Below are 19,272 nucleotides of genomic sequence, written 5' to 3'. Positions count from 1 at the left end.
TCATCTGACTCAGTCTGTCATTCCAGAATGTAGGCCATTACCCTGGCCACGAGTAGATCTGGGCCTGGAACACAGTAGGTGTCTGGTTCATGGCTTCTGGTGTTGGAGGTTGGAGCTGGAGGTGGTGGTGAAGGTGATGGTGACAACAGAGCATGAGATGGTGGCACTACCCTGCTTGGCTCAGGTCCTCCACAGCCCCTCTAGTGAGAGGCCAGTGTGGCGGGAGTGGGACACTTGGCTTTTCCTCTGCTTTGCTCAGTCTTCCAGGCCCTGTAGGGCTGAGCACCAGCCCTGACCTCTATTTCCAGGGATAAAAGTAAGGTTCTGAAGCCCCCCTCCCCCGCCATCTGCAGTGGCTCACAGAATGAGTGACCCACACAGTCTGAGGCTATCACTTTGTCATTTGTTGGGGATTGGCTCACCCGCTGGCTCCCTGCTCTGTGGTGGAATAAAGGCCAGCCTTTCCCTGGGATCTCCCAAAGGTTCCTTTCATGGAGCCTTTCCCTTATCTTGAAAAACACTCACTACATGAAGGCACAGAAGATCTTGGGACCCCATTGGCGATTCAGGCTCAGGTGAGGACTAAGAAGATGTGATTACAGGCTCTCAGGGGGTGTGAGCACAGCTTAAAGAGGGGAAAGAATGAAAGAGAAGGAGATGAAGGCCGTGGGTCAGGTACCCCGTCAGGTTCTCTGCAAGGCAGTGGTGCAGCTGGAGGTGCTTCGCTGGCACTGGGCACTGGGCAAGTGTGAGATGTGGCCAGCCTTCAAGTGATGGGGTGGGAGGTGGCATGGAAGTGAAACTGGGAGCCCTGCTGGGGTTAGCGGAATGGACAGACACATGGGTGCCAAGACCCAAGGCGCAGCCCTGCTGTCAGCATGTGAAGTGCAGTGGGCTCTGGAACTCTGAGTTCTGGCATCCAGGAGAGAACAGGCAGAGACAAGGAGAAAGTGGAGCCAGACCCAGGGACCACAAGCCGTGCCAGAGCTAGGCTTCATGGTCAGCTGGGGCCTTAGAGCTGAAGGCCCTCATCACCAGCCCTCTCCAATCCCAGAGCTGGGGAGTCCCCAGACTGAATAGGAGCTCATGGGCTCTGCCGTCTTTGCAACACACTGGGTGTAGGAACTGGTTTTGCTGAGAGCCAGTCAGACCCACACCAGGTTGCCACCCCTTGCTTACCCTTGCTTTTATTTTCCCAATCCAGAAAGTCTACAGAAACTCTTGGGAGCAGATCCGGGCTGGTGGCTATGACTTCAGGCTGGACGCTATCCCGTTCCAGACAGCTCGGGCATCCAGGGAGATTGCCAGCGATGTAAGACTCCATGTTGTCTCTGTAGCTGACACATTTCATGCTGTTCTTCCCCGTACCTTGATGGGCAGTAGGCAGGCTTCAAGGGGTCAAAGAGTGTCACTTCCACACCAAAATGTAATGTGCACTTCAGAGGAAAGAAAAAGCAGGCCAATTTTGTAGAATCTAGCCAGAAATCTGGGGTTAGGGGTTTGCATTCCTATTCCCTCTCTTTTAGGAGAAACACCCCTAAAAGTTGGTGGAGCAGCACTTAGAAATCAGGGAGCATGTGGTTGGTTGGGTGATTCTCAGTAAAGGGACTTCTCTAAGTGGAAACACAAGTATGGAGCAGAGAGCAAGTGGGCCTTTGCCTTATGTTGACCTGAGTTTGTGTCTTGGCTCAGTTGCTCAGGAACTGGCTACTTGACTTGGGCAGGTTGCTTAAATTCTCCGAACTCAAATTTCTATATCTATGAAAAAGTGACGTCATACTTGCCTTCTAGGATTAGTGTAGGGATACAAACAAAATGGTTTGCAGTGCCTGGAACACAGCAGGTATTCAGAACATGGCATCTAGGATTACTGGAGAGGAGAACAGTGCTGATTAGACACTGGACAGCTGTCTAGCCACACATGTTTGCTTGCTGGTCTGCTGTGAGCTAAAGACGGACAGTGGGGCAAGCATTCAAACAGTTTCTTAGTAATTAGATCCACAAACACCTAAGTCTGTGATTGGTGGACTCAACTGACTGAGCAGGGTATGGGACTGCTTGGGAGATTACAAGTGCTGGGGGTAGGTCTTCGATGAATGACAACTTTAGCAATGCTAAATGAAATGGGTCCATCATGAATGATTTGAGAAGCACCAGGGTAGGTTCCTGAAAGTTGGAAAGGATCAAAAGAATGGATACATTTCCCCTCCTGGTGGAGTACTGGTGACAGCAACCGTAATACCAGAGTCACCAGCAGTGGGCATAGTTGGTGCCAGGCTTGAAGCTCAACACCCACTTCGGGGAATTTTCTCAATCTCCCATGGCAATGGGGATTCATTCTCCCATTTTATCAGATGGGGAAACTGAGATTTGGTAACTAGCCAAGGCCAGACAGCTAGGCCTATGAAATCCAAAGCCTGTGTCCGTGCTGAGCTTCCTGCTGAGTCCCGTGGCTGCCTCACCAGGGAGGGCAGCTCTGGAGGGGAGGTGGGCCCTGTGATCCATCTCTGCTCCTCTGATTTTCAGTTCCGGTACAAAGAGGCCTTCCTGCGGGACCGGGGCCTGCAGATCGGGTACCGCAGCATCAGTGATGACCCAAGGATGAAGCATTTCCTCAACGTTGGCAGGCTGCAGAGTGACAATGAGTACAGGAAGGACTTTGCCAAGAGTCGGTTCCAGTTCCATAGCCGCACCGATCAGCCTGGCTTCCTCCAGGCCAAGAGGAGCCAGAAACTGGCCAGTCACGTGCATTACAGGCAGCCCCTGCCCCAGCCCACCTGCGACCCGGAGCAGCTGAGCTTGAAGCATGCGAGGAAGGCGCACCAGCTGCAGAGTGATGTGAGCCACCTTCGCACATCTCGTATTACCTTCTGGGGGAGCTGGGCTGAGATGGCACCCAGACACTGGGCATTTTGGAACCAGAAGGAAGAAGGGCAGTAATTACTGTACCACCTCTGTGCTCTTCACCATGCTCTGTGCCAATTGCTTTCTGATCACTGAGCTCTGTAGCCTCCACGCTCCCACCACTGTTTCATTTTACAGACGAGGAACCCGGGATCCAGAGGGGTTAAGTAGGTCTGGAATACAGACCACATGTAGTTTGATGTGAGGGCCCATGTCCTTGGTCCCTGTGCTGTACTATCTCTGAGGAGTCACAGTAAGTTAGCTAACCCAGGCCCTGCACTTTTCCCTGGGAAGAAAATGAAGTCCAGGGAAGGAAAGTGGCTTTGCTGGGCCCACAGAGAACCAGGCACTACCCTGACCCCACCTTAGCTCCCATCGCTCAGATAGAAGACGTGAGTGACAGCTGCATGCTGGCCGCTCACAGCAGGTGCAGCAGGTCCTCCAAGTCAGGGAGCTCGGACTTAGGATGAATCTGCTCCCCTTGTTCTAGCTTGACCGACAGTATATTCCTTGTTTTGTGGCTGCCTTTTTAATCCCAGTCACTGTGGTCAAAGCACCCTATACCCTGCCAATACACTCCTCTTGTTTCTTTCTTCCTCCAAGGTCAACTACAAATCAGACTTGAATCTGACCAGAGGTGTTGGCTGGACCCCTCCTGGCTCCTACAAAGTGGAGATGGCTCGGCGGGCTGCAGAGCTGGCCAACGCGAGGGCCCTGGGGCTCCGGGGAGCTTATGTGAGTAGCGAGCTGCCAACTCCCCCTGCCTGGCAGGACCACGGGAAAGACAAAGCCATTGTTTCTTTTCAAAGTTTATTTTTGGCCAAAGGTCAGCCAGCTCTAAAGAAGTGTGAAATGCAGCTGAGCGAGGCACCTAATTTCATGGGTCTGGGATGACCGGGTGGATGACACACAGGTTAAACTTCCTGCAGGGTTTTCTCTGAAGTCACAGCCATTAGTTCTGCAGAGGCGAACCTACCGGGGAGACATCAATCCCGGGCCAGGGCACCCAGGCTGTGTCGACTGCTTGCTTGTTACATGTGCAGAAAGGGTCAGGGACTCACCAGCTATAACAGCCTGCATTCTGAACCCTACTTTGTTCAGAAGAAAGACACAGTGACTAAATGAGAGATTGGCTTTGCTTCTCTCTCATTGTTGCCCTGAGGATCCTTTTTCTTGGGCAGGGTAGAGGAGGAGACCAGAAAGGAGGATGAATGTGTTGAATCTCTGGGAGCATCTTAGCGTGTGTGTGTGTGTGTGTGTGTGTGTGTCCATGGGGGAGGTTCATTTTAACATGGGGGATGCCTTTGATTTCTGCAGGAGACACGAGAGGCAGTGGGGGCTGAGCATCTGATGGGGGAGGTGAATCTGGATGCCACTGAGATCCTGCACAGCAGAAGGAAGAGGCTCTGCTGATGAGAGGGAGTGGGCCCTACCCAGGTTCTTGAGAAGCCGCGGCAGAAGTCAGCTCTTCAGAGCCACACTGCAGATGCTGTGAGCACCTATAAAAAATGGCACCACAGCCCATCTCAAGATCTGCCATTATTAAAATAACAAGTCTGAAAGCAAATAGAAGATGTTGCATTTTTGCTTTTTTCCATAATACCTGGAGGAGGGTGGTGGGTGCTGTTGAGTCCTTCAGGTTTTGGGGAGGAGGGGTAAGCAGTCGAAGTGACTATCCTCAGTGCTGGGTGTTCTGTAATCTCACATTTGTAGGTGTCCTTGGCTGAGGCAGTCTCTGTGAACACTGATTTTCTAGCAGGTACAATCAACAGAAGGGAGGCAAACCTAATCCATTGAGCATTGAGTCCATTGTCCCTGGGGTCCCCAGGGAGGTGGGGGGGGCTGGTAAGTGGTGTGGATATTGGCTGGCAAGACCCAGGGTGAGCAGCTGTCGTCTGCCCCGAGCAGGGCCCGCTTCTGTGTGGCCTTCTGGGTACTCCTGAGGTATCGTTGCTGCCGTGAGTTTCACTTTATCTCGTGCTGAGGAGGATGGCTCTGAGGTTGCAGGACACCACCTCAGAAGACAGCCTCGTTTTGTATTGTGGTTTTGATCCAGTTCAGGAACTTGGTGACGTGGGTGTAGACCCCGGGCTTTTCCCCACATTCCTGGCCCCAGCTTACGATCCCATAGACGTAGTAGACGCCACCCTTCTCACAGGTCAGAGGGCCTCCAGAGTCTCCCTGGGGAGAAAAGCAGCAAACATTCAGCCTCACGGACCTGCATGCATTCAGAGATGCCTCCCTCATCTCTCAAGGGTGCCAGAGGTGACTGGGTGGCATTGCCTGCTAGCCACATGGGTGTCTCTGGAAAGTGGTGACATCACCCTTCTCATGCCACCCGTGATGCAAGGCTCTGAACAGAGAGAAGTTACACTGTTAGCTCTGGATCCCAAGAGGTCTGAACAGAGAAGCCCAGGGCTGTGGTCACAGTGTGGTTGGCTGATCCTACATCCTGACCCCGAGTCCTGCAGTGTCCTCACTGCTGCTTCTTCTTGCAGTTGACCCAGGGGATGGTGCCCTGTTGAACAGGGTCTCACACAGGGCAGGGGGGAAGGACAGGGACTCAGTGACAGAGGGGCCTGGGCATTGTACCTGGGTACGGGGTTTGAGCTTCTGGAGTCCAACCCAGGCTCTTGGGCTGCTAGCTGTGTGGCTTGGGGCCTCAGTTTCTCAGCTGTGAACTGTGCATAGCAACTGATGCCCAGGGTGCCAGGATCCTTTGCTTGCACAGAACATAGAGCAGAGTCTGGTTTGTATTAAGCCCTAGTGGCAGTGGTGAGGATGAGGATGGAGGAGAAAGTGGGGAGACTCACAGACAAGGCTGCTACAATGAACAGGCCTGGAAAAATGGACTCTCTTGCTTACTGATAGCTGCCACCTGATCATCTCATGGACACAGAGTAGAGCTCCATGAAGTGACAGAGAACGGAGAATTAACTGGGTGGTTGATCAAAATCATATAAGAACAGATGGAAACAGGCTCCAAGCTCATGGCTATTTCTAAAGCTACAAGTGAAGCCCCTGAATTATCTTGAAAATCCTGAAATGTGATGTTCCGAGAAGTCTGAAGAAGTATCCTGTGTGAAGGGGGCCCTACAGAGGAGTCTCGGGGCGCAGGCTTTGACGTGGCACGGGGTCTGAGGTGCCTTTAGCAGCAGTTGACAGAGCCAACATCTTCCCTCCCAGAGCATCCATGAGCTACCGCAGACCTCGACAGCTGGGTGGGGGTGGGTCCCAGAAGCCTGCACAAGGTGGGAGGTTAGGCAGGTTCCAGGTTTTGGCTTTGACCACAGAGTCACGCAGATTACTAGGACTAAATCAAGCTCCTTATCACAGTTTCTGTTTCTACCGCTGTCCATCTGTGTCACGCGCATTTAATGACTAATAATATCATTGCAACACCTGTAGGCCTTATGTCACTTTCCTGTTAGTCACCAGTCTTGCCGACAGTTCCCTGTTTTTAGACACACAGCCTAACACTGAGACCAGCAGTGCTATCTCCACATGAGGCTTAGTGGAGCAAAGTAGAAGCTCTGGTGTCCCGCAGGCCCAGGGGTTCAAATTCAAGGGCTTTTACTTACTACCCCATTTCTATAGGTAGGCACGACTTTTCTGAACATCCGTACAATGGTGACAATGACAGTCCCTTCGCCAGAGAGTTGTAAGAGTTCAGTGAGCTAAAGCACAATGCAGCCAATGTGGCCTGCTATGTTATGATGCAGAGCCATCCTGGTGTGAGGTGGATTCAGATGTGCTGGGGTCAGATGTGCCCTGCCTGTGCTGAGCTTTGTGACACGTGTCCCTTGCTCCCACTCCCGGGCTCTACGGGGCCTCTGTGCCTGTGTACGATTCTGCCGAGCTCTCCTTCACCAAGGGCATTTGGAGCCTGACCTGGCAGGTGTCCGTCCCAGGTTTCTGAAGGTTTCCTGCACAAATCATACTATCGTCAATCGTTTGGTGATAGAGTCTTCGGGAGTTGCATAAAGTGTTGGCAATCAGCTTGACCTTTGCATCCAGAAGCTGGCGGGACCCCTCCCCTGTGGAAGGAAAAAAGAGTCACTACTGTGGGGACCAGGCTGGGACCCATCCATCCAGAGTCTGGTGGTGAAGGAGAAGGCTACCAGCCCACAGCTTGGGAAGGAATGAGCCCCCTGAAAAATGAGCAGAAGAACTGTGTCTTCCAGCACTGAGGAGCTTTCCCCTTCGCCTCAGCCTTCGCCATGTCTGTGCAGCCCCACAAAGCTGCACTGAGCACCGTGGGACAGAGTCATCCATTCCCTCCTCTAAGGTCTAACTAGACTACAAGCTCCAAGAGGGCATGGACGATGATGTCTTGACCATCCTCAAAATTTTCTACCATCAGCAGAACGACTTGCATGAGAAGATTCTAAGTGACTGATTGGCCTTTCCTAGTGCAGTAGAGTCTCTGTTTCTAGAAGACATTCTCCCCTTAAAGATAACGGAGTCAATCCAAATATGCCATTGACTTGGAACGTACTGACAGCACTGTTTTAACCTGAGGCCTTGAGAGATTCTCCACTAAGACATTGCCACGTTGCCAAGACCCCATTACACAGAATAAAGGTCAAAAGGGCTAGACTGAAAAAAAGAGTTTTCTGGTTTTAATTCCAATTAGCCTGAAATCTCTTTTCCCAAGAGCCTCGGACAGTCTTGCACCTTACATTTCATTTACTTTAAGAGTAATTGTGCATATTACATTTCACCTTCTAAAGTGGCTCCCACTCCCCATTATTAAGGACAAGATTGGGAGAGGCAGCAAATGCATTTTGAGTATTTGTGAAGGACTTGAAATACCTTTCTGAATGTCTTTGTATTTGAGGATATAATCTTAGGGGAGGATTATGTTTTGTTTTTGGTGCCAAGGACCAAACCCAGAGCTTCCAACTTGCTAGGCAAGTGTTCTACCACTGAGCTAAGTCCCCAGCCCCGAGGATAGAATCTTACCTGATCATGATTCCAAATCTTGGAGGGGGCTGGAATTATTGAGAAATTAAGACTGAGCGGTGCAAGCCACAGAGCCGAGGATGTGCTGCAAGTGTGCCTGGTGCCACTGCCAAGCTCCTCCCACCCTGCCCTCCTTGCGCATCACCAGGGAGGCAGAGAGGTCTCTGTGGGCACAGGAGCAGCACTTGAGAAGAGTGGGCATCTAGGGGCAGAGGCAGGGTATCTAGACACAGGTCAGGGCTGATCAGGGAACATTCCCTGCAAATGGTAAGATTTACCTACAGCTGGAATGAGGAAGCAGGAGCTTTCTTTTGGTGCATTTTAAACTTATTTTGAGTTAGAAATTCAGTTGCAGTAGCCCCATTCTTCTCTGGCTGATGCGGCTTCCCTGAGCCAGGAGAGAGTGCAGAGATGGACTCACCTGTTTCTGTCACACCCCAGCCGGAGATGTGGCACTCAGTCCCAGAGGGAAAGGAATCGCCAGGCAAACAAACAGTCTTCACATACTTAGACTCCAGAGCGCAGTGCCCGTCCACGGGCTTTAACTTGAGCAGAGCTGTGTGGAGACAGGGGAGGAGACAATATGGCTTTAGCACCTTTGCAGAGAGGCAGCAGCTCTCCACTGGCTTCTGAAAGGGCTAGTAGTGAAACTCCACCCTCCATGACCGAAAACCTTCTTCCTTCATCATTTTATTTTTTAAACTTTCACTTGAGAGGATTAACACAGGCTGAGAGTAATACCAAGAACAATAAGTGGGTTCAAAATAATTTCTAGTCCATTTTAAAAAACAGGGTGTCAGAGCAGTAAAAGCTAGAAAGAGAGAGACACACACAGAAAGAGAGAGGGGGAGGAAGAGAGAGAGGGAGAGAGAGAGAGAGAAAGAGAGAGAGAGAGAGAGAGAGAGACAGACAGACAGACAGACAGACAGACAGAGAGACCGAGAGACAGACAGAGACAGAGACAGAGAGATACAAAGACAATCCTGTGAACCCAGTAGCTGAGGACTGGCATTGCCTGGGCGCCAGAACACCCCAGGTACCAGTGCCAGGCATTAGTACTCAGGAAGCTTGGAGTTGTGCAACAGTGTTCCCGTTTTCCCTAGAGAAGCTCAGGGCGGCAGCCCCACCCCCAGGTAATGGCTGGGGATCCGGGATTCTCAGTGCAGTGTCCTGACACTCCTTCCCCTCAGCTGGAGTCTGTGTTCATTTTTCTACAACACAAACACATAGTCTTAAGAACTGAAAAGCTCTGGAATAAATTCTTTACCTTCCGTGGTCCACAAGGGACCAAAATGATCCACAGAACCTTTTGAAACCAAACCTCAGCTTCCCATCTGTGGAGAACTCCACCCACAAGACCCCCGGGAGAGCAGTCAGAAAGGACGGGCGGGGACGTGCCTATGTCGTTGTGCGGAATCTCGTCTCTCTCCTGGTAGTGGCTGTGCTTGATGATCTTCTCCACCCTGAAACTCTGCTCATGGACCTCCGTCTTCTTCAGGTCCTGGTCCCCTAGCACAACTTTGAGATGCTTGGCCTTTATGCTGCAGGGGAAGGTAAAACCACCGTTGGGGAATTGTGCTGGACAGGAAGATGCAGGGCCCACGCCCTAGCTTAACTCCTGGTGAGTGGTGTGACCTTTGACCCCGGCCTTCCGCAGCCTTAGTGCGCTCATTCGCTCATTCGTAGTCCCTTTCTCCTCACAGAACCCTGCTGTGTGTTCCTAATGTGGGAAACTGCTTTAGTAATGGAAGTGCACTCTAGGTGTGCGAAATCAGGTAATGACGGGATGGACTGGAAAGCTATCAAGTCCTCCTCCAAAATCTGAGCTTCATGGAACCAGCTCTGACCAGGAACCAGGGGAACTCTGAGGGGTGGTGATCCTCACTCCTGCAAGTCACTGACTTCTATGAGGTACACAGGAGGCCTGGGTGAGGATGCCCCAAGGGTCAGTGACAACAGCCTCAAGCAGCTCATGGCAGATCAATGTGAGTTTGGTTCCCACTCCTCTGCTTTCTTTCGTGTAGCTTTAGGGAAGGTGCTAAACCTTCTGTGCCAGATCCAGGTCCTTATTGATGAAAACAGTAAATTACCCTCTTTCCCTCCACAGATCATTATTGAGCATTTTCTATGTTCGAAGACCAGCAGTAATAATGCAATGGGAATAACACAATGAATAAGATAGATACAAGTCTTTGCCTTCCCTTGACTTGTCCTTCTGGAGCTAGTTTGGAGCAAGGCCCATGGCAGGCAGTGTCAGAAGGATAGCTTTTTTTTTTTTTTTTTTTGGAACTGGGGATTGAACTCAGGCCCTTGCACTTGCCAGGGAAGCGCTTATTCTACCGAGCCATCTCCCCAGCAGCTATGATAGTTCTTTTTAGTCTGGTATTTTAAAGCCACCTTTTGGTTCAGAGCCTTCAGGAAGGGGAGGCCACCAGCCTGCGTCCACGTCACCCTGTGTGCACTCACTCAGTACAGTGGGCTGCGGTAAGCACCCAGCAGGGGTGGACCAGCACCCCCCCACAGAAGTGGCCTTGGGGCATGGAGGAGGCCAAAGGCAGCGAGGTCTGCAGGGACGCCTGCCATGGGTGCTTGCCCGCTGTGCTCTTGAAACCTCCGTAGATCCTCTTGATCTTCCTCTCTGCAACCTCAGTTCTCCCACAGGAGGCAAACCCCAAAGGCTGGATCGAGGAGTCCACTGGGCTCTGCTCTGGGTTATGAGTGTCTGCGGGACACAAAGAGGTAGATCACCTAAGGGGCCCCCTCCTTCTCATCCCTTGGGAGGATCTGGCCCCAGATCTTACTCAGCCCAGCAGTTGAGCCAATGACTCGAGCTGGAGCCTGCACTGGTGCATGCAGGGTGGTGTTGCTGTGCACTCATATTTGTTGATTATCTTAATGAATACAAAGCAAGTTTTTAGAACTAAGAGTGAAGATGCTGCTTTTTCCCCCTTTCAAAGTGTGTGTGTGAGAGAGAGTAAATACACAGATCTATCAGCTATCCATTAATGCTCTCTCTCTCTCTCTCTCTCTCTCTCTCACACACACACACACACACACACAAATCACACAAATTTAGAGGTTATATCAGGGCAGAGGGGATCCTAGTTGAAGCAAGGCAGGGGAAAGGAGAGTTTGCAGAGATGCCTGGGATACAGAGGAGAGAGCAAGGGGTGCCTGAGTGCTGCCTTGTTTCATTCCAGGGGCTGTTAAGGAGGGAGGGCTAACACCTCACTCTGGAAACCAAGGAGGACTCCTCAGAGGAGGGGATGCTTGGGTTTGTTCCCTAATAATGGTTGGGATCAGGCAAGAGCAGACATGGAAGGAGTGTTACACACAGAGGCAACCAGAAGACCAAAGGCAGAGATGTGAAACTTCTCAGGGAGGGAACCCCACTGGCCAGAGTAGGAGGGCAGGGTGCTCTGAATGTGGGCACAGGGGTGGGCCAGGAAGGCTGGCAGGAGTGCCATGAGGCTGGAATTCAGGCCAAGTTGCACCCTGAGAGGCCATGGGGGCACAGACAATGTTTGATCCCCATTGTGCACAGAGGGCTGGCTGGGAGCCAGCATGCCACCTGCGATCGATGCGGAGCTGCTGAGCACACTGACGTGCAGTCATGAAACGAGTTTCTAGCTGAACACCCGGCCTGAGTTGACAAGGGTGTTCTGCTCAGCTGCCCGAGTGGGAGGCAGGCTGGCACTGGGATGAGCTGATGAAGCTGGTCCGAGGGAGGACTGGGTGGGAAAGCGAGGGTGCCAGCAACACCTGCCCAGAGGACATGACCTGCCCCCAGGGGCCTGGCGACATCCCTCAGCCTACCTGTAGCTGGGCACGCTGGGACCTCACAGTACTCCCATTTCACCTTTTCACTATTAGCTTTAATAAAGCACCAGGGCTTTTGGTCTCCATCTGGGTTTCTACAATGAAAAACAAGGAGGATTAGAGACTCAGTGAACACAGCCTCACTGAAGGACCCTTGGATGAGAGGACACCGCACCCTTGTACTTGCCCTGGGATTGCACATCAGCCCAGTCCTCCAACAACTTGGCAAACCGCAGCCCAGAAGGTGGGCCTGAGTTTACTGGGCAGAATATTAACTTCTTCCTCTTCTTTTTTTTTTTTTTTTTTTTTTTTTTGGTACCAAGAATCAAACTCACAACCTCATGCCTGCCAGGCAGGTGCTGTGCCACTGAGCTGAGCTATCTCTGGGGCTCTAAGCATCTGGAGGGGAGTCTCAAGAACCAGGATGGAGTTCACAGGCAAGGCCACATCTCTTATACAGGCAGCTTAAAGCCTGAGAAAAGGATCCTATCCCTTGGGATCATTGGCCTTGGTTAGATGGTAGGAGGAAGGCTTCAGAGTGGAATGGCCCAGAGGCAGCAGAGGGGGAAAGGGGGAATCTCTAGTTGTTACCAGGGTGGTGTAATGGTTGGCAAACTGTGTCAACCTGAGAAGTTTAGGGGGACACTGCTCAGGGGCACATGCACCTGCTTGGTAGGCAACCAGGTCCTGAGTTCAATTCCTGGTACCAAAATAAAAAAGAGAAGTTTGTAAGTTCAACTAAGCACTTTGTAAACATCCTCATCTTGTGAAAGAGGATGGCTCAGGCGTGAGTGCCACAGCGGTCCTGGGGTTGGGGTAGCCCGCTTACACTATAAGGGAGGAAAAGTGCATCACCCCACTTTTGCTCTTGTTGCTGTGCTGCCTCCTGCCACCCCCCGCACCAGGCCACCCTGCCTGGGAGCCAGCTGCTGATAGACTAAAACCTCCACAAAGTGTGAGCTAAATAGACCTTTCCTTCCTCAACTTTGGGTGTCAGGTGTTTCGTCCCAGCAAGGAGAGCCAAGGGACTCAGGCAGGCGGTCTCGGCGTCGTCCTTCTCAGGAAAGCCTGAGCACCCTTGTCAAGGCCGCATGCTCACAGCCGGCCCACCTGCTCCTCTTCATTCCCCATGAAAGTTATGTGGGGCCGTCTGTCACTTTCTGACCCATGCAGTGTGCACAGGGCAGTAACATGTCATGTACAGGTTGAAGTAGTTTTGTAAAAGTGCTCCATTTTCCAACTTTCCATTCTTTGCTTTTGTTTTTTTTAAAAAAATGTATTTAATACAGGGTCTACTGGGTCTCACTACACAGATCGGACTCATAGTGATCCTCCTGTCTTCAGCCTCCCAAGCGCTGGGATTACAGGAGTGCACCACCACGGTCAGCCTCAATCTCGGTCTCAGCGTGCCCTGGGGTGGGGCTGGTATGGCACGAGGGGGATTGAACCCCAGCCGCTGCACTCTGCCTAAGCAGGTGCTTTCCATTCTCTTCTTTTCTTCCTGGGTATTTGAGAAACTACCCAGAGATGAACCTCCTACCATTCCCTCCCCCATCCCACACACAGCCTTAGCAAGAAGCTTTGATTCACGGGAGCCCCTGAGATCTAGGGGCTGATGGTGGCAGCAGCAGAGCCTCACCTGTCCTCACGTTTCCTTGACAGGTGGCTCAGGCGTTTGGTGATGTGTTTCAAAATCAAGCCACCGTGACTGGGCAGAGAAGGTAATTCTTACCTGCAGAAGTTGTGATCCCCAATCCCGTGGCCCTCGGCGTCCTCCATAAACATGTTGTAGTTCTCCTGCAAGAGGAGGTGGGAGTTCCAGTGCAGGCATGTGTGCTGATTGACGGTCCTGCTCACTCTGCCCCGGTAGGAGTAGCCGTCACCAACATAGCAGTCATCGGAACCTCAGAGGGAGAGAGTGAGCAGGGACATAAGAACTGGGAGCTACGGGGACGCTGCTCCTGGAAAGGCTGGGGCGTCTACCAGTGGCCAATAAGCTTGGGTCTGGATATTTATCACCTTACAGTTTCACCACAAATTTCAAGGAGATGCAGATTCAACCCAGCTTAAAAATGTGAAATATACTAGCTTAGAATGTAGATGGGAATCTAATTATTTAGTTTTGACTTACAAAAGAACCGCTGGAGGCTGGCTCAAGGCCCAGACTTGCTCAGGTATATTTCCTTGGCCTGGGCTCTATACCACATGGTCACTTTCTTTACCTGGAGCCGGATGCATCTCATGTCCTTAGGTTAGAAGGACAAGACCATACAATAAAAGAGTCTGGGCAATCTGACTTAAACCACACGCTGGCACAAAGCCCACATAGAAAAGGATTTCAGATGCCTCTCATGGCCATGGACTTCTGGAGAAATGGTGTCAGAAGCCATACCTATTTCACAGAATCTTCCCTTGAACTGGTCAGAACAAGTGCACTTGAATCTGGATCTCCGCTTCTGGCGTGAGCAAGTGCCACCATTCTGGCAGGGGTTCGGCCGGCACGCGGAAAGCACTGTGAACACAGCAAGTGGGGCCGGGAAGTTTCCTCAGGAGGCAAATCTCCACCTGAGGTGATGGGGAGGTAGCTATGGCATTTTTGTCTGGTGTTGGCCTTTCATAAAATGTGAGTCACCAAATGGAAAGACAGCTCCCTTGAGGCTCTAGCTCACATCACAGGAGGCCTGGAAGCATGGACAAGCCTGGGGCAAGCAACAGGCATGGAAGCCAAGCAAATAGAGGTGAACATCAATGGGCCACTCAGTGAGACGTGACAAGAGGCACAGGAGGAATTCAGGGTGGGTCTGTTAGGTTGAAATTTGGCTCTGGCCCTCCATAGCCACGTGGCCTTAAGCAAGTTAGTTATCCTGCATGGATTTCAGTCTCAGTAAGTGTGAAACTCTTTCTTGTAGAGTTTCCGGGAAGATGTGTGAGAGAATATCAATCTTCTAGGACAGTGGTTGACTCAAGAGTGACTCAAAATATACTGGCTCTCGGACTTGGCCTGTCTCAGGAATAGATTAGCATCTACTTCCTGGAGGAAGTGAATTTCAAGATGATGCTTTTTTGGATGGGAAAGGACAAAGATCAGTCACTTCCTATTGTCTTCTCTGGGGATGAAAGATTCATGAATATCCTAATTCAAAGGACCATCTTGGACAACATAAAATTTTTAGGTACATCTGGACTGCCACATGTTAAGATACATAGACTCCAGGCCCAAGCTAGGCTAGGGAGCCTTGCAGGAAGGTGTCTCTACTACTTACCTCTGGAACAGTTTGGACCTGTGTAAGGGTGTCTGCAGGCACAGCGGTAGTAGGGAGAACTCTGGGTAATGAGACATTCTCCGTGGCCACATGGGTTGTTCTTGCATCTGGATTCTACTGTGGGAGACCCATAGAGAAAGATTTGAAGCACATTGTACCTAGAGATACCTGTACAGTGCAATGTTTAGGGTGGGCGTGGCTAACCTAGCCCAGGGCCTTGTCCATGGTTCTGAATCACCATGAGGCTCAAAGACAGGCTTCTGTTATGCTGGGAGCATGGGTGATGGCTTCCTGTGTGTCCTCTGCTGCTCATAGTCTGCCTTTCTCCATTTTCGTAGAAACATGGTTAAATATGAATGCCTTCAACACAGAGGCTCAGTTTTGATCTCCCCATCTTATATAGTTCTGTCATTCTTTCAGCAGTTGAGAGATTGCACCCAATATTACTGAGACATTTACTGAAAGGATATTTTGTGTGTGTGTGTGTGTGTGTGTGTGTGTGTGTGTGTGTGTGTAACTGGGGATTGAACTCAGGCCCTCAGGCCATTGTGCTTGCCAGGCAAGTGCTTATTCTACTGAGCCATCTCCCAGGCCCCAAGATATCCATTTTGAAAACAGGGAATTTGTGATGAGGATACAGAGGGAAAGACTCAAAAGTCTCTATACTCGTAAGACCCTACTCACTGCCCCTGCCTCACTTAGCTGGTAGATTGGATAGGATCTGGATTCTCCCTGAGGACACAATCTCCCATTGTTCTATTCCCAGTGCTATATGCCATGACCTCACCTGAGGCCAAAAGACTTTACCAAGGACAGACACTTGGAGGCTGGTGTATTCAAGAACATGGGCTCAGCAGTCAAGCACCAGGGTTGTAATTTCTACTCAGCTCCTAACTATCTGTGTCACTGTGAGCAAGTGACTGCCTTTTCTGGATTGTTTACCTCTGGCTTGGGTTTTATATGCCCTGATAACTTTCCCATTATACCATCTGAGGACAATATTGTTGTAGTTAGTCTAACCATTCAAAAAGCAAAGCCTTGAGTTTGGAATGGAGTGCATCTTGATTATATTCCAGATCTATTCCCCATTAGCCTCAATCTTCTCATCTGTACAATGGGCATACTAATCCATCTCATAGTGTGGGAAGAAGATGCAGTGTAGTGCTGCCTGTGGCCCAGTACGCATGACACATCTGTGCACCTATCATCCATTTTGCAGCTCCACTTGGCCCTTCCTTGCCTCCTAGGGTTGGAGTAGGAATGGATTCTTGTTTAACCCAAGAGAGAAGTGAATCTGGTGTAGATGTACTCACCACTCTGACACCTGTTTCCAGTGAATGGGGACTGACAGCTACACCTGAAGGTGTCCCCAGTGATGATGCAGTCCCCTCCATGTTCACAGGGGTTGGACTGGCATGGATCTGAGACACATAGGCAGTAGTCAAGGTCCAAAGGGGCAGCTCATGAAAAATCCCCACTTCATATCTATTGTTAATCACCTGCTCCAAAAGACAGTGCCAAGGAGTGGGAAAGGGGGGGACACACCAATGCCAACCTTAAGGAGCAAGGAGAATTGGGGCTGTAGGGCCAGAGAGAGGGACTCAGGGAGAGGGTAACAGGAGAGGCAGGGAAGAACTGCTACTGTGTCCCCTCAGCCTGGCTTGGATGGGGCTTTTCTCATTGAGAAACTCCCCATTTCCCTCATGAGTGTTTCTCTCCTCCCATCTCGCTGGGAGTGCATGGGTCTGTCTCTGATGCTGAAGGCATTTCACAAGCTTGAGACCTCCCCTACTTCCAGTGCCCAGGGGTGGAGGTCAGCAGTGGGGGAAAAACCCACCCCTAATGAAACACAAGCCTTCTGAACATCAGGAGAGAAGACCAAAGGCAAGAGGGTGACAGAAGCATTGACGGCGAGGAGGAAATGACCCAGTGGCCTTCATCTTTCTTCAACTACTTGTTCAGTTAGATTTTGTCATATTTCATCTGTGCCTTTGGCTTTTCATGGTTGTCTGAATGGATCTTCCCTTGGGGAATTCTTTATCCTTCTGTTCACACACATTGTTCTTTGGTTCAGGAACTAGGATCCCTGGGCCTGGCTCTTGTTTTGATGGTCCCTTCTGATGTTCCCCTGATGCCCTGTATCTTGGCCCTGCCTTCCAGGCCACTTCGCACAGTTACACAGCTTTTATTTCAGCTGCTGAGCGCTTTCCATGCTTTCTCCTGAATTAGGCATGTGGCTTGGCTTGGACCCAGCTTCCTATTTTGCTTTCTGTTCCACTGCTTTGGTTAAGAAGCCACAACACAAAAACATACAACAGTAAAAGCATATATATGAGTACACACACAGCAGACACACACGTGCACGCACACACACACACACCCTAACAATTGTGAAAAGTTTCTGAAGAGTGAGAAGAGAAAGAAAAACACAGCAAAGATGGAAGGGAAGGAAAGTCTTTAATCCAAACTTGTAATTGCTACAGCCCAGTGCTCAGTGCTAATTTAGATTCGTCTGCATAATTAGATCCTAATCTGAGATCAAAGCTATGGAAATGATTTGGAGCCTGACAAGCATTCACAGTGTCAAGGAGGCCTGTATGATGAGGCATTAACTTCCTACATGACCTTGGCCAAGTCAGCTCTGCGCCTGGCCTCACTTACTTTATCTGTCATTTCAGGGTGAGCTATGTGGTCTCTAAAACCCTTCCAGTTGTCATGGAATGTATTTCTAACTGAAACAAAACCAGCCTGAACAATATTTCTCAACACCTGTTTTTGGTGCTGGTTAAAGAGGAGAGGTGAGAAAAGCCCTTCTAAGTAGCCCCCTATAAACTCCCCTGAGTGTGCTGCCCTCCTGTGAGTGGATGTGGTACTCACCGTCATCTGCATAATACCAGTCAGGGTTCTCAGAGTAGGCCAGTGAAGTACTGGTGTTCTCTTCCTGGTTATCCTCCTCATAGCTGTAATCATAGAGGTCAGGAGTCCAATCTGTGAGGGTGGTAACAGAACAGAAGAAACTCTTCTCACTGTACTTACGTAAGGTAGCATTTTATTTAGCTGAACACCTTTTCTCCCAGAATCCGAAGCCTTTAAGGAGGGATCTCATGCCTTTCCAGCTCTTCACACTGATGTGGATGGATAGGAAGGGCCAGGCCGTGTGACTTCATTCACAGGATACTATGATCCAGCAAGGCAATGCTGGTATTCAGCAGGGTCGAGATCATTTGACTGAATAGGGAGAAGCCGAGTCCTAACATTCCACTGACTGTGGCCTTGGGAAATCAATGACATTCTTGGTGTCTTGGTTTTTGCATCTTTGTATAGGAGGAAGAAGACTGGGGTCAGAGGGTCTCCAAAGTTCTAGGTAGAGTCTTTCAGGGTCAGACCATGTGGCCCTTCAGTACTTCATTGGAAGGCTCTGTGAGTACTATTTCTTGGTGAGACTGTATCAATCACCTTAGCTTAATGAAGTGAAAGAAACCTATCACTTTCCTTTTGGTCACGGCACCAAACTACTCCCAAGCTGTATTTACTAAGCCTTTTCTATGTATCAGGCGCTCTGTTAAATATTTCCATGCACCATTTCATTTCATCCTCTAGTGATCTAGGCAGTGAATTATCTGCTCTACTTGAAGCTGAGAGATCTGAGGTAGATGGGTTACGCACTTTGCCCCAGGGCACATGGACAATATGTAGCAGGGTTTAGACTAAGGCCGTTGATCTCCATAAAATTGCTAAATTTCACAAATACAATGTTAATGCTCAAGTGTGTCCACTGTCATCTTACACTACCTTGGATATACTCACACGTACCTGGGTGAAGAACATCTGACCACGCTTACTGAATATCCAGCCTACTAATTAGAACCCACCCAAGTAGAAGATTGAGAGCCCAGATTTTGCCTACTGAAAGAGAGGGTAGTGTGCAGAGGTGACTCCAGTTGCAAACCTTATAATAATCTCGACTTGGGGGAAAACAGGGTAAATGTAAGCCTGGGTTCAAGCTCTTTGTTGTCTGGGGCCCAGGAAGATGCTGGTAGCTCCATAGCTTGTGGAGAGAAGTTCGGGATTTGAAGAAAGTTCAGTTAATTTTGCCCTTGCCAGCCAATGAGGGTGCAGCATGTTGGCAAGTGGAAGCCACAAGGCCACTGCCCAGGGGTGCATACGCTAACGAGGCAGGGCCGGGCAGACTTGAAAAGGGCTCCAGCAGAGGCAGCTGGCGGGGTGGAGCACGCGCTCCACCTGAGCCTGGTTATCGACCACATTATCTCACGCATCCCTCACTCACTCCGTTATAGTCTTTATCTCTCTGGCTTTTGAA

General features: G+C 50.4%; 2 protein-coding genes across 12 annotated transcripts in view; one reads left to right on the top strand and one right to left on the bottom strand.

Moving 5' to 3' along the window:
* Nrap (nebulin related anchoring protein) overlaps positions 1-4,476 on the top strand; it is a 69,140-nt gene extending 64,664 nt beyond the window's left edge. For all 8 annotated transcript variants that reach the window (XM_023715442.1, XM_023715444.1, XM_023715443.1 and 5 more), the window contains 4 exons: positions 1,205-1,312; positions 2,527-2,838; positions 3,508-3,639; positions 4,222-4,476. In XM_023715442.1, the coding sequence (XP_023571210.1) occupies positions 1,205-1,312; positions 2,527-2,838; positions 3,508-3,639; positions 4,222-4,317 (648 nt within the window). In that variant the 3' untranslated portion in view covers positions 4,318-4,476. The remainder of the gene's footprint in view (positions 1-1,204; positions 1,313-2,526; positions 2,839-3,507; positions 3,640-4,221) is intronic.
* Habp2 (hyaluronan binding protein 2) overlaps positions 4,474-19,272 on the bottom strand; it is a 31,884-nt gene continuing 17,085 nt past the window's right edge. For 2 of the 4 annotated variants that reach the window (XM_023715448.1, XM_023715449.1), the window contains exons 3-13: positions 17,829-17,939; positions 16,265-16,372; positions 14,952-15,068; positions 14,081-14,200; positions 13,421-13,592; positions 11,686-11,783; positions 10,336-10,591; positions 9,268-9,410; positions 8,291-8,425; positions 6,796-6,941; positions 4,474-5,085 (exon numbers count right to left, since the gene is read on the bottom strand). In XM_023715448.1, the coding sequence (XP_023571216.1) occupies positions 4,921-5,085; positions 6,796-6,941; positions 8,291-8,425; positions 9,268-9,410; positions 10,336-10,591; positions 11,686-11,783; positions 13,421-13,592; positions 14,081-14,200; positions 14,952-15,068; positions 16,265-16,372; positions 17,829-17,939 (1,571 nt within the window). In that variant the 3' untranslated portion in view covers positions 4,474-4,920. The remainder of the gene's footprint in view (positions 5,086-6,795; positions 6,942-8,290; positions 8,426-9,267; positions 9,411-10,335; positions 10,592-11,685; positions 11,784-13,420; positions 13,593-14,080; positions 14,201-14,951; positions 15,069-16,264; positions 16,373-17,828; positions 17,940-19,272) is intronic. The other 2 variants (XM_023715450.1, XM_023715451.1) reach the window with 2 other exon arrangements.

Source organism: Octodon degus, unplaced genomic scaffold, assembly GCF_000260255.1.
Source record: "Octodon degus isolate 3935 unplaced genomic scaffold, OctDeg1.0 scaffold00042, whole genome shotgun sequence".
NCBI lineage: Eukaryota > Metazoa > Chordata > Mammalia > Rodentia > Octodontidae > Octodon > Octodon degus.
This window is presented reverse-complemented; position numbering and strand designations above follow the sequence as displayed.